Source organism: Perna viridis, chromosome 9 (genome assembly GCF_037379345.1).
Source record: "Perna viridis isolate PV_CMFRI_1.1 ecotype Kerala chromosome 9, ASM3737934v1, whole genome shotgun sequence".
In the NCBI taxonomy this organism is placed as follows: Eukaryota; Metazoa; Mollusca; class Bivalvia; order Mytilida; family Mytilidae; genus Perna; species Perna viridis.
The window spans coordinates 16,730,765-16,745,507 of NC_142453.1; the positions used below are offsets into that span (position 1 = coordinate 16,730,765).

The 14,743-nt window shown below is 31.7% G+C and overlaps 1 protein-coding gene across 22 annotated transcripts in view; it reads right to left on the minus strand.

Annotated features, from left to right (window-relative positions):
• Nucleotides 1-14,743, minus strand: part of LOC148606992 (RIMS-binding protein 2-like) — a 138,563-nt gene that overhangs the window by 30,821 nt on the left and 92,999 nt on the right. For 21 of the 22 annotated variants that reach the window (XM_088545273.1, XM_088545265.1, XM_088545269.1 and 18 more), the window contains 6 exons: nucleotides 10,438-10,560; nucleotides 9,672-9,776; nucleotides 8,966-9,016; nucleotides 5,900-6,059; nucleotides 2,991-3,083; nucleotides 1,789-1,986 (listed from right to left, as the gene is read on the minus strand). In XM_088545273.1, coding sequence (XP_088401399.1) covers nucleotides 1,789-1,986; nucleotides 2,991-3,083; nucleotides 5,900-6,059; nucleotides 8,966-9,016; nucleotides 9,672-9,776; nucleotides 10,438-10,560 — 730 coding nt within the window. The remainder of the gene's footprint in view (nucleotides 1-1,788; nucleotides 1,987-2,990; nucleotides 3,084-5,899; nucleotides 6,060-8,965; nucleotides 9,017-9,671; nucleotides 9,777-10,437; nucleotides 10,561-14,743) is intronic. The other variant, XM_088545271.1, reaches the window with a different exon arrangement.

Sequence of the window (14,743 nt, forward strand, 5' to 3'; positions counted from 1 at the left end):
ACTACTTTTTAAATGGCTCTAACACCATACCATGCTGATATTAGTAAAAATCTATCCATGTAACCGTTTTCTTCATTAAACTGACATTTAAACACTAATTTCACTACATGTACAGAGAAACAAGTCCAATCTTGACACTGCAGTACTCCAGAATCCTACAGATTGTGAATGTATTCAGTGTCAGTCTCAGTAAGAATCAGGCAGTGGGTGAAACATAGTATGAAAAAACCTATCATTTGACTATTTGAACCATCAGAATCAAGGAAAAAAGACAGTATTTTCCATATCATGTTGGAGCATTGATTTATAATTTCATTGAAAAGCACTGAAAATGAACATTTAAGGGTAGATAACTCAGTCAAAAATCTCATTATTAACATTCTATTGAAAAATTTCTGAGCAAAGCCGGTGATGCAGAGATTAGATAACGGTCTTTTCAAATAGAGAAAGTATCTTTGAGTGTTATTATGTAGATTATCAATTCAGTGGGGTTTTGAAATGCAGGTTTCTGATTTTTCCATTTTGCCTGATTCTTACAAACACTTACACTAAATTTTCATTGATTGTCACTGAAACAGTGAAACCTGTCTAAACCAAAACCTGAATGTTGGAATACCTGTCTAAACCAAACCCTGAATGTTGGAATACCTGTCTAAAACAGACACATTTTAAAGTTCCTTTCCATCAAATTTCAACTTTCTACTTTAATACTTTAAAACTTGGTCAACCAAATATCTCTCTGAACTAAACAAATTTTAAAGTCCAAAAGGAGTTCAGTTTCATGATATTTAATCGGACAGATTTTTGTTTTGTTTTACACACTATGCATAATTACTTCACCAATTTTTTGTCAAACATCTGGTCCAAAGGTGTGTAGGAATAAACAGGTCTGACCTTTTGTATCACCTAATTCTTATCAAATACACAAAATAGTACATGTAATAAAAGAATTAAAAAAAAACCAAACAATAATTCGAACTAATGCATCTAACTAAAGCATCCTACAGTATTTTTTATTTGTACAAATGTTCTACATACTTCAGAAATTGCGCAAATATCAGGATAAACAAAAGAAAAAGGGGGGATGAAAACAGAAGAGATTGCTACATGTGAGTTATAGGTGCACAAGAAAATTGAGGATATATTCATGCATAAATATAAGGGGGAGAGGGTTACACACCAATTTGCATATCAAAGCTTTTTTCATAACATAATACAAATAAATGCAATTTCTTTATCCACACCAAAAAGCAATAAGAGTCTCAACAACTCTTTCTTAGCCTGAATGTTCCCGCCAACAACATTCAGAACAATATGTATACAATATAGGTGCAGAATATACATCTTAGCATATCACGTGCATGTACTATAATATTGTGCAAATCCTTTTTTAACTTAATTTTTGTGATATGTATGTGCTAGAAAATATCTGCATGTAACAACTTTGTGCTAAAGTGTGCTAATTACTAGTCTACATAGAAAAAGATGATTTCATCTTGTTTCCCTTTGAGGATTGTGGTATATTTGATAATACATTGTGTCACGACTACGACATTGTCTCATACCTGACTTTAATTGGGATTTCTTTGGCAACAAGGTTAACAAATTGATGAAATCTGAATTGAGGAAAATAGGCCTAAACTGACAAAAAAATCTTACATCTTTTATTACAAAAAAAACCCACAATTTTAAATTTTAAAGTCTGAAGAAAAAAATATTATCTTAATATCCAATCAAAGTCTGGTACTTGACATAGCCTGAATTGTAATCCTATTCCGACATAACCACCTTCAATGGGAATTATTTCTTCTGATGTCACTTCCTGTGTAATGACCTCGTCTTCTGACTCAGACGAAGCCTCAAGCTCCTTCAATTTCTGAGCAATTTCATTTAACTCTGGATCTTCAATTAAATCTGATTGGTTGGCTTTGCCCTGGTCTGGAGAAAGACCATTGGACAATTCTGCATCATCATCATCTGCAAAACCTGGGGTCAAAATATAGAACACATCTACAGGATCATCACCATGGTTACACACAAGGTACACAGGTGAGGTCAAAGTTCAAGGTTAAACAAAAACAATTAAATCAAGATAAAAAATGCAATTAAATAGGATACAAAGTAACAGAAATCAATATATTAAATAAAAGGGATTACATGAACTAAAGACAAAGTTTAAGTTATACTATACACCATTCCCTTAAAATTGAATACCATCTAACATATATCAGCATTTATAAAATTAGGTGCTAAACGGAAAATTCTGTAGAGAGGGGCTTCATCCGCATTCTTAACGAACTAATCATTGATATTGCAAACAATATTAAGGCACACAGTGTATATTAGCAAAGAAGAGAAGCTTTATATATGATGTACTGTGAAAGTACTTTACTTCATGGATATCAATTTTCGTGGAAGAGGGAAGATACACATCAATGGAAATCTCCTTTTCGTAAGGAACCAAACTTCGTGGTTTGGCCTACCCACGAAAACCACAAAAATTATTACCCCACGAACAACAGTACTTTCACAGTATTAGGGGCACCACAGTCTGAAAGATCTGGACCCCCATATCTCAAAATTTATAATCTTCACTAGCATAAAAATTTCTGTTTTAGATTTGATCAGTTCATCACAGAATGATTCATTTAACAAAGAAAAGTGGACAAAAATATTGGTATAACTGAATCAAAGCATGCATTCAAATGAAATATACTTACACCAAAATCCAAAATGGTGTCAAAGTCAGGGATTAAAACAAAAGTTCAAATTGTCATTCCAAAGCAATTACAATATAATTTATAACATGATATGATGGGCAAGCAGACTGATAAATATATTAATATAGGCTGGCAGAGTTCATAAAGGGTCATTTTTAGAATATTAAAATATTTAAGACCCTTAGTGAGCCCCTCTGGACAACAGGTAAGCAGATAAAGGACAGGTAAATATGGACAGGTGAAAAAACTTGAATGTACAGGTAGAAATACCTGTATCTAATGATTTAGAAGATTCAATGATGTGTGTCTCATTTGTTTCGGCATGTTTCTGTGAATCATTGGCTGTTGATGAAGAAAATGAATCTGAAAAGAAAAACAATAGATGAACGTTTGAGTTATATATAATTGACATCACTGCTTATACAGTATCTGAGCCAATCCATGACAACTATTTGTCACATGTAATTGATCAATTACGGATTGCTGTGCTAACTTCGAAACAGTGACTATTGGTTTTTACATCATGTGGATCCTGTTTATGCTTTAGTTTGGTTTATTCTTATTTACATAAATATTTACAATACTTGTTGATAAGTGTTTTTTTTTTTATAGAACTCTAACAAATAGGCTTCTGGAACAGGGTTAAGTTGCTACAAGATTGAAGTCATCACTACAGAAGTTTTATGGTCGTCATCATGAACTCGTGGATCGTTATGGTGTATCATCAGCACCATGAAAACTGATGAGGTCAACGGGTCATAGTTTTCCTTTCCTCGTTTGTCTACCCCGGACTTGACTTTTTATGAGCAACTCGGCAGATGTTTCTACCGGTGCACCTGGTCCATGCTCCCAGTTTTTAGTGGAGTCCGAGTTGCTCATTTACTTTTGTTACTTTGTATGTATGATTTTAGTTACTTTATGTTCTTTGTTGTGAATGTCTGTTTTCCATGTTTGGTCTTTGTCCCTGGATTGCATTCTTTTGATTACCGCTATGGCCTTGGTTCCCTTGATTACTCTTTTATAACATTTTAGCAATATTTCATTTTTTCTATTTAGGTTTTTCTTAAATATATAAATTTTAGCAACATTTCATTTTTTTTTCTATTTAGTTTTTTCTGAAATATATAAATTTTCGCAATATTTCATTTTTTTTTCTATCTAGTTTTTTCTTAAATATGTAAATAGGATTATCAGTTGGTCACAGACCAATCAACTTCCAGTCAATGATCTGTCAAATGGTTGCATGGACTGATTCAGGGACTGTGCATGTACAAATAAAATAATACCTATCAAGGAAAGTGGTACACCATTCCTGAATACAAACATAATTTTCATTTACTAAATGAGAACACAAATAATACACTTTTCCTAAGTATATTTTGACTGAAAAAAAAAGAAAAAAAAAACGTTTGGACATAAACTTAAACTACAGCAGCTAAAACATGAAGCTGCACTCTTTGTTGTGTTAGGTATACCCCTCTCATACAGGAAGCTGATATTGGACAGCATCCAAAATCGCTTACAACTTATGCCCCATCTATATAAAGTCACACACCAAATTTGAAATAAATCCATACATTACGAGAAGAGTTAATTGCAACAAAATAAGGATGGACAAGATGATTCCAGTATACAGTACCTAAACCGATCTGGGCAACAAAAATTGCGATCAGTCATTGATCATTGATCAGTTTCCGATCATTCATTGATTCTTCAAACCAATCCATTAAACCGGTGATCGCATCACATGACCACAGAACGGTCTAATATATTTTATGTCAATTTTACACATATTTACATAATGCAATAGATTTAAACATCAATTTATGCTTTTATTTTACATTTGTTTTATTTTTAACAGATCAACCTTCATTTTATATACGAAAACTGCAATCAGTTCGGTCATCGGTTATTGGTCATCGTTCCGTCAGTGATCAATCAGTCAGTGGTCATCTATCCGTCAAATCGTTGTGTGGATCAGTTCAAGGACTGTACCACTCACTCATTGATTTTGGGGTACAATGTAGCAATAACCGTTGGTTTGGATAGTGAAAACTGATAAGAGTGTCAATCCAATATGATTATGTAATATCATAATGTACAATATCTTCCATACAATATTAATAATTCTAAATCAAGCAGCTGTAGATAATGAACTATTGAAAATTATAAAAAAATCACAACAGTTAAGTATTTCCTAATTGACCCATTCAGACATTTAACTAAATTGGTGTCAGCTGTGTGTCTATATTAAGTGGTCATTGGCCAATTTACTCAATGACATGTCAGTATTGAGAAGTATTTCTGACATGATTTGTTATTTTGGGTATTAGCACTCAATTTATTTAAAGAATGAAAATACATTGAAGCACATATGACAGCTTATCCCCCATTTTAATCTGAAACTCTTTATTAACAAAACACAATAAAAACAGGAAGCAGAGCGGAACAGACTATCACCAAAAAAAAATTCTGTAACCCTCTAAATCATAGAAAACTCTTAACATCACTTGTATAAGATGTTAATAGTGCACATACAGACAGCCTGACAGCCAGCCAGCCAGCCAGCCAGTCAGCCAGACAGAAAGACAGAAAGACAGACAGACGAAGACTCTGTAAAGCTAACAAGAATTGAAAGTCAGACAAAAATCAAAATCACTTACAATGTATCTATATAAAGCAAAATGTAAGAATTTTGAAAGCCATCTATCCATTGAGAGCTCAGTGTTCTAGAATTTTTCAAAATTTAAGGTGGCCACAGGAAAACTCTAAATGAAGATTTATTTTCCCACACTCGAAGTTTGCTTTCCACACTTAACCAATCCTTTAAAAAATTCAAGCTTTCTACTTGCTAAAGGGTAAATGGGGCATAATAATCCACCTTCCCACACCGAAATCGCACTTGCCTCGGTTGACGGGAAAGTGGAATTCTAGAACCTTGGTCCAAGCTGATGGTGATTCCAATATACTACCACTCTCTGAGTAGGGTAAAATATTTTAATACAAAAACAGTTTATTCAGAATCATGAACTATCACACAATCTTTACAGCATGAAAAAAAAAGTATACAACAAAGAACATGCATTCCAAGTTTCATTATAATGACATCTCAATATTGTAGTGATGTGTTTGTATTGGAAAATTTTTGCTTTATTTTTCCAGTCATTAAAACAACCCACCTGATTTATTGTGTGATGATGAAGATGCGTTATGAGGTTTATTCCGTGGGCTATTTTTAGCTGCTTTGGCTGCAGCACGCAACTGTTCTAGTTCTTCCGTCAGTGCTTGATGTCTTTCTTCCTGCTTCTGGCACTGATTCTGCAAATCACAGACCCGACTCTAAAAATAGAAAAAAGCATTAGTCATTTGTTTTTTAATACTGAAAGTAACAGGTATAAAAACTGACCAATGGGGTGCAAGCAAGAACTGATGCTCCCCCTGAAACATGGTAATTTATGGCTTCCTTTTGTAAGATGTTATGAGATGCTCTCAATTGTACCCATTACTTAATTTTCCTGGGTTTTTCTAGAAAAGCAGAGGATGCTTACCATACTAGCCCACCTGGTCCATACTTCCAGTAGTTTACTTTTGTTCATTTGTACGAGTTATTTTATTTCATGTTCTTTCTTGTTTGTGTCTATTTTCCATGTCTAATTTATATCCTTATAATGTGTTCTTTACTTTCGCTCAAATCTTGGTTCACTTGATGACTGTTTTAGCCATCTAGTACCTAGCAATGCCTTAGACTATGAACTTTTCAAAAAAGAATTCTGCCATTAATGTTCAAGATGACATTATGTGTCTTTTTTTAATAAAAATCACACCCTGTGATAGACCAATTAACAACAATTACACAAGACCTAAATATATTTACAAGTACATGTAATTAAATAATCAGATACATGTAAATCTAAATATAAATGTAACTGACCCATTGAACAAAGCATTGCAATATGAAAAATGACATTTCCTTAACATTTAATTGACATTATTCAAGCAAGGATCCAGGAAGAGAATGTTGAAAATTAACAAAATGTGGGATTGCCATTATCAGACAGTAATGAGAAGAAAATATAAAGATCCTCTTCTTCCTGCTTTTACTAATCACCAAAGTTAAAAAATAAAGACAACCAGGAACTAAATGTCTAGTTAAAGATTCTGTGACAGGCTATTTTAAATTAATACATTGTTTTTTATTTTTTACTTTCAGTTTTCATGACTTTTTCTTTTTATTTATGAAACAAGAGGTGCCCAGGAGTCTGAATTGCTCATTTGGTTAAATTTTGTCTTTCAAGGGCAATAAATTTAACAAGTTGTCCAAATATTTTGACTCATGAAGGCTTTTGTAGGACTTATCATAAGGATCATTCAGCAATTGAGAGTTTCTTTCTTTGTATTATGGTTTTTAAGATATTGGCTGAAAACTGTTAATAAAAACTGTCATTTTTCGTCTTTCTAGGGCAACAACTCTTACAAGGAGTTGTCTGACAACTTTAATCCTTAAAGACTTATGTAGGCCTTACAATAAGGATCATTTCAGCAATTGTGAGAATTTGGCTAAACCTAACAGTTTTGGAGATATAATACCGGTAAGCGAAAAACTACTGTCTGACACCTATGTTCTATTTTTATTTTTAGTAACAGTGGCCATGTTTTTTGACAGATTTAAAATCCCCACTTCAGTTCTATGCAGGATACCACAAGGAACATTCCTACCAAGTTTGGTTCCAATTAATCAAGTAGTTTCAGAGAAGAGTTTTGAAAAATTGTTAAGGATGGCAACAAGGATGGACGACGACAATGACGACGACAATGACAACGTCGCCGCAAAGTGATGGTGAGATAAGCTAATGAACGAGACTGCTTTAGAACTGCAGATAAGAATTGGTCAAATGAGTGAATTCTCACTTATATTGGGTCAAACATGTAATTTTATTCAGTAAATTATCATGCCTCCATTATGATATAAATTGAGTAATTGATCAGAACACAGTTCATATAACCATGGAAGTATACTTCTACGATACAACAAAGTTTTTCATGTTAAGACTTATGATGCTATAAAATGATTTTCATGGTTAACAGAATGAGTAGTTTCTACCAAATATATAGTTATTCTTCTCATTTGTACTCTACCAAAAATCGCCTCTTTGAACAATATTTTTCACTCTGCAACTATTTTAAATTGGGTTTATATTTCTTGCTGTAGGGTTTTAAAAGACTTCTTTAATGACAAACTCTAAGAGTTTTTTGCCCATTTTAATTGAGCAATTACTCGATTACTCCCCTTATCTGGAGCTCTGCTGCATTCAAAAACATGTTTGCCCCATTCAAATGTTCAAAAGAGAATTACTCCAACAAAATTCAGTACATCATTAATTCCTGATAATATACATACGTCCATACTTCTAACAAAGTTTCATTATTTTTTTAAAAATATGTTAAAATCACAAAAGTGAGCTGAACAGACTTTAGAGATTCAAAGGCTGAAAGCAAGAGTTACTTTTTTTAACAGTAAAACATAATTGTAACTGAAAATACAAAACAAAACTTGGCAAGGGAAAATTCTACTGCAGGTAGATGTGTAAGAGTATATCACCTCTTGAGATGGGAACATTTTTAATAGGAACAAGTGAGTTTCAGCAAGCAAGTTAAAATCAGAATTTTTTCATCCAGCAGGAATAAAAAAAAAATCTCAACTTGGCTGTAGGAGAATTAAGATTTATAACATGAAATGTGCAGAAAAATAAACAGGAATATTTAATAAATCACTGTCTAATGATCAGAAAGTCTTTTGCATATTTAGTCAATCACTAAAAATGGACAAAAGTGAAAGTAGAAAACTTACTCCTAAATAAAAGATTAATACTGGTTTTACTTTCTGTTTTTACAACATTTCTATACAGGATCATCTAAGCCAAAAAGTTTTTAATTTTAGTTTTGATCATACAACCCAATGACATAACAAATGCATGGCAAAATTTCTAAGTTTTCAAAGCAGATCATCATTCAGTTATTTGCCTGTCCCACCTTTTTGCACAATAGAAAAGGCAGCAAAAAATTAGGGGGAAAAAGGGGCAGCGATAAATTAAGGGGAAAAAAACATTATGACAAAAAAAAAAAAAAACCAAAAAAAAAACAGAAGACAAAACAATCGTACAAAGCTTTTTTTAAATTTATCATACAACAAGTGGACAGATGTACAGACAGCAAAATATGTCAAAAACAGGACTATCTGTACAAACCTGTAATTTACTTAGGGCCTCCTCGTAATCTTGCTTGGTCTTGTCATGGGCCTGAAAAAATAAAATAAAGAAAAAAATGTTTTTAACCAGTGCATTTCAGCAACTTGAAGTCCCATGAGATAGGTCAGACTAATACAGCAATCCTGTAATAGAAATGTTCATGTACTTCATCACTTTTGGAAAGTACAATCACTGTTCATGCAGGAAACAATTAAAATCACAGACTTATCAGATGGAAGTATAATAAAGGAACATGAAAGTTGCTATTTCAGTTTTAATAATTTCAATGGAAACTTAATTATCCTAGCTATATACCATTTCAATCATATCTAATGTAAAAATAACATGTATCAAAACGTTTGAAACTAATCTATGATCTGAGCTTAAGAGAAGTTAAAAATATCCAATTCTGAGTCAGAGCCTTCATTAGGATTATTTTTCGTGAAATTAAAATTCAAATTGCACCTGCTTTTAACAAAATTTGAAGGCGTACATCAAAATGATGTAATATCAATCTTATTTTTTGTCAGAAATATCAAAGGAAAACAGAATTTGCATGACTCAGTTCAGTATTGCTATATTTATCAAGGATGTTTTTTCAACTTTCATAATAACAATTCAAAATATATTTTTGATGTATACAGTTATATCTAAAGTAAACTGTCACTGTAAAATCATGAAATTTGCCCCCCAAAAAAATCTCTACCTGCTGAAGTTGATCAAAATGTGTCTGTTTTTCCTGTAGCCTCTGAAGTGTCTGTTGGTAGTCATGTTCTAACTGTGTAAATTGTTCTGCTGTGTCTTTGAGATTCTGAAAGTAAAAGTTAACATTTCAGATACAGGTGCATGCATGCATGAATTTTTTCTATTTTTTTAGAAGCTTTTTTTGTTACAAGTTATTGATAGGCAAAAATAAGGAATTCCTATACCAAGTTTCCTGCAACAGTTGCACTTTGTAAAAAGAGGAAACTCAAAATGTACTACTTTTAAAAGTATCTTAAAATAAGAGAAACAGTACCATTCTTTGAGATCAATTGATTATTTCATTTTCAGTCTCATAGGCTCAATTTTAAAGTACAAAACCTACTGAAGGCAAAGTGCTCACACATGGTGACTGATGCACCATTTACATTACCTCAGTTTAAATTTTTCTCAAGTCTCTTGACTTCTCCTTTTAAAAATCTTTTATTTCCAGCAATCTAATTGGTCCAATATATATCTCAGGACGTGTTGAATTAAAAACATTTATTAAATTTTTATTGCTATGAATATGACAGAAGGAAATCATACTATATGTTCCTTAAGAAAATGTAACATTTCATCAGTAATAGAGTCATATGGCTTGTTTTAAAAAAAAAAGGCATTTAGGACAACGGAAAAAACTAAGCTTAACTAAACCTAACAATTTACATACTAAGGGAGATCACTCATCAATTATCAAAAAATTCAAATTTGTCCACAGGAAAGCATACCTTCACAGTATTCTCAAGATCTTTCACCTGGGACTGGAGACGGTTCCGTTCAGTTTTAGCTTGTTCACATTCTCTCTGAGCCTCTGTCAGGTTCAATCGTAATATGTTACATTCTTCACTGACCTGGAATGAAAAGAAGGATAAGTATTTTGGGAATAATATTTTATTGTTTTACAACATTATGAAGTTCTGTATCCAAAACTTATTTTCACAAGCGATTTATTTTTTGCTAGTTTTGCAAATAAGAAAAAAAACTGCTCAAATTTATTGTAATTATAAATATCTTTTTAATAAAACATCTTTAAGAGAGTATATAAACAAAAAATTATATTGCTGCAAAAAATATTGACATCATAAATCGCAAAAAATAGATTAGTTTACAACTTTAGGGTATATCTTGTATATTGCATCTCTTTCGATAATTAGCAATTAACTTTTTCATAAATAAACTGCTATTAATATGCTAGAGAAAGACAATCTGCAGGGAGTTGTCCAAATCAACTTTCCACAGCCATGGTGAAATCATAGTTAGGATTTTCTGGCTTATAATATAATATATATTCAAAGGGTGAAGATAATTAACAAAGGTAAGTGAAGATCAAATAGAACCATACCTCCTTTAAGCCCATCCAAAGTCTCAGGTGCTGTGCATAACAAAAAAAAACAACTAATAAGGTGCCTCCTTGCTTTTAAGTTATGCCAATAAAAATGGGTAATGATGATTTAAAGCAAATCAGTTTGGACAAAAACACAATTCAATAAGTCAGTTCCACGGAAAATGATTAAGAATTTTTTTTTATCAACAAGGAAATACCAAACAAAACAATATTTTACTTTTCTATAAATGGTGACATTGCCAATGTCTAGACAAAACACAAAAAATATTATTTTCAATTGTCTAAAAATACTCAAATTTTCAACCATTCTCCTTTATCTTGAAGCGACAAGGCCATATAATATTTGATTTTTATAACTTGAACAACATACAACTATTTCCAATTATGAGCAACAAGCCCATCATCTATTGGTGCTAAAGCCTTATCAATTGTTGATACCAATACAATTACTCTATGGAAACTGCAGAGTTATCAATTACAGGGACAAAGACAATGCACAATGTTCAATAAATGACCTCAAGTGACTTGGCTAACATAACACAGTGATTACATTTGTTCTCGTGAGGGCAAAAAATTGTTATTTGTCAATTAAACAAGTTTTATTGGGAACAAAATGGCGAGAATTAGCGATTAAATCATTCTGCATGTGACAAAATGTCCCCATACTTGTTACAGGTTAGTAATTAAGGTGGAACAGTGTTTCTGAGTTACTCAGTACACCATTATATACCATTATACTACAGACAGCGATGGCTTCCTGTTAGCCATTGATTTCTGTGATTTGAATGTAAATTTTTTACCTACATACAATAACTTGTGCATGGATTAAGTAAAGACAATGGCTGACTTGGTGATAATATGAACTCCACTCTGAGGATCAAGCTTGTAGCATAGAACATGCTATAGTGTGAAGCAAATACAAATTTGCATGTAGTTTTTATTTTCAAGCTAAAATAAAAAAGTGTTTTTCGAATTTTAAAGCTTTTATTTACATTGGTCAAATGGTTTTAACTCCCAAGATAACTGACAGATCCTGCTTTTTTTAAAAAAAAAAAACTCATAAGGAAATTAATTGAAAAAGTTCCCTAAAATGATTCTTTTCAATCAAATTTGCAATTGTGTACTTTATAGCAACTATATTCATGCATCATCGCTATCATAAACTTTAAACTTTCCAATTACAACAAGACAGAAAGCAATTAATGTAATCAAAGCAATTAAAAAATTGAAAAAATATTTTACCAGACTTGCTCCAAGAAAAGAATGCTCAACATAACCAAATTGTACTGGTAAATCCATTTTAATTGTTCTACACTTGTATAGGCAAAATGAAAGTTATGTTTAAATATTAAGATGAATTTCTTCCTTATTTAAATTAGTATAACAGGAAAAGATGTATCTGTCGTAATTAAAACCTAGTTAATTTTCCCTGTTAGTATAGTAACATCACAAACATGGTGTTAATATCTTAGACACTAACTTTTTTATGAGCGAGTGGGGCCAGGATCTTTTGGAAAAAAAAAAAAAAAAAAAATGAATGTTCCAAATTTAATTCAGATTTTTTTTTTTCATCCAATAAAAAATAATAATAATAAATAAATGATTCCATACTTTCCCCATTACTTCAAAAACAGATTGCTTGCTAAAATATAAGTGAAAATTTTGCGCTTACATGAAATAAAAATTCCCTTCACATATCTTATTTTTTCCTGTTCTCTGACTGACACCACTAAGAGTTTGATAAAAAAAAAAATGGCAAGATTAAATTCTTTTTTTCATATCAAAGGTTCTGCCTCAAGTTAAATATACATGGACAGCCTCTAAACAGCTGCATCTGATGTCTAACTACTTATAGCTACCAGATAAGTTAACCCCTATTATTCATTACATCATCAATAATTTGAAGAACAGATGGTATAGTATGAGTATCTAATGATAAAACCAGCATTTAGTGTTGACAGTTAGGATAACATATGATGATTTTTCTATATCCATTACAAAATCTTCACTGATATTAACAAAACTGTGTTTGTAACACTGAGTACATTAATCCAAATTTCAATTTTCAAGATCGACATAACTTTGATAATTAAATATTTAGACTTTGGTACATTAATAACTTCATTAAATATATGGTGTTTTATAGCAAATTATTGAAAGCAGTGATTTTGTTGCCTTTAAGAAAACATCTTTTGAAAGCAGTGATTTCATTGCCTTTAACAAAACACCTTCAAGGGTTTTAGAAAGAAAATTAAGTATTATGGGCCAAGATTGAGCTTATTATTTTTGTTTATTTATACATGTACTTGTATAAACCACTTGTTGTTTTTCTATACTTTTGGGTGCCACAGGCTTTGTAGTCTAAGAGAATTTTTTGTAAAAAATTATTCCTATTTATATATCCTTGGAAATTTTTTTTATTATAACGATAATGGATACGGTTAATGTGTCAATGAGAAAACAATCTCAACAGGATGAAAATGTCAGCTCAAGGTCATGTACCAATGGGTTTTCAATGAATGATGAGGAAACCCCCACACCACAAGGCAGTCTGTAACTGGCAAAAAACATTATACACAGTTACAGTGAAAAAGCTGCCCTTATAGCAGGGTAGGAAACTCCCTAAAATTCTAGTCAGTCTTGAATACAATTTTTCAATAAAATTATATGGCTATATAAATTTTTGCTAAAATTAGCCAGCCTTGTCAAAAAAAAAAAAAGCCAGTCTCAGGCTGGTGGGCAGGCTACTATTTCAAACTCTGCCTTATAGACTCGAGCAACATATAAGTAAACTTAAAGTGAAAACCAAACAAGAAACACAGAAGCCATATATTCCTGACTTGGGATATATTTTCCTGCAGAGGAGTGTTTTACTCTTTTTTTATATACACCACCAGGATTCATTGTGAAGGAGTCATAAAGACTCATTGTAAATTGGAAACATGGAGACCTCAACACTAGATGGTCATTTATTCCAAAGACCATCATCCAAACTTCAATAATTTGAATTTTACATCAGATTAATCTATTGATTTAACACCCTGCAAGGTATTTCATGAATTTTAGAACAAGAATATCTAATCAATGGAACAGTATTGTACATAAGTATTATTATATATAACATGAACTTTAGTGACCTTTAGAGGCTTTGAAAACAGTCTGTGAAACATTTCACACATTTAAAAACACCATCTTTAACATTTCAGCAAAATTTCACACGCGTTGTTTCCTCTAGAAAACATTTTCTTTCCTGATGAGTGGACTTTACAGATAAAAACAATGAATTTTAAATATGAGAACCATTTGACATATCTATTTGATGTATTTTATAACTTACACGAAAGGGCATTTTTTTAAATAAATCCAGACCATTTATGTTATTTTAAAGACAAACCTATTTTTTTGGCTGTACTATTTAAAAATGATCCCTAAAATCCTAAATTTTGTAATGCACTGAATAAATCATCAATTCCACTTTATGTAACATACATTATCTTCAAAGTCAAAGGTCAAGCAGGTGATGGACAGATGTCTTTGTCCAATAAATGTTGAAATTGACATTCCTATATAATCATATTGATTCATATAATATGGTTAATCCATTCATTGACCTCTACCTACATAACTATCTGACTATTCAACAGGGCTTAGTAAATTACCTACTCCCTCAATAACTATCTTCTTTTTTT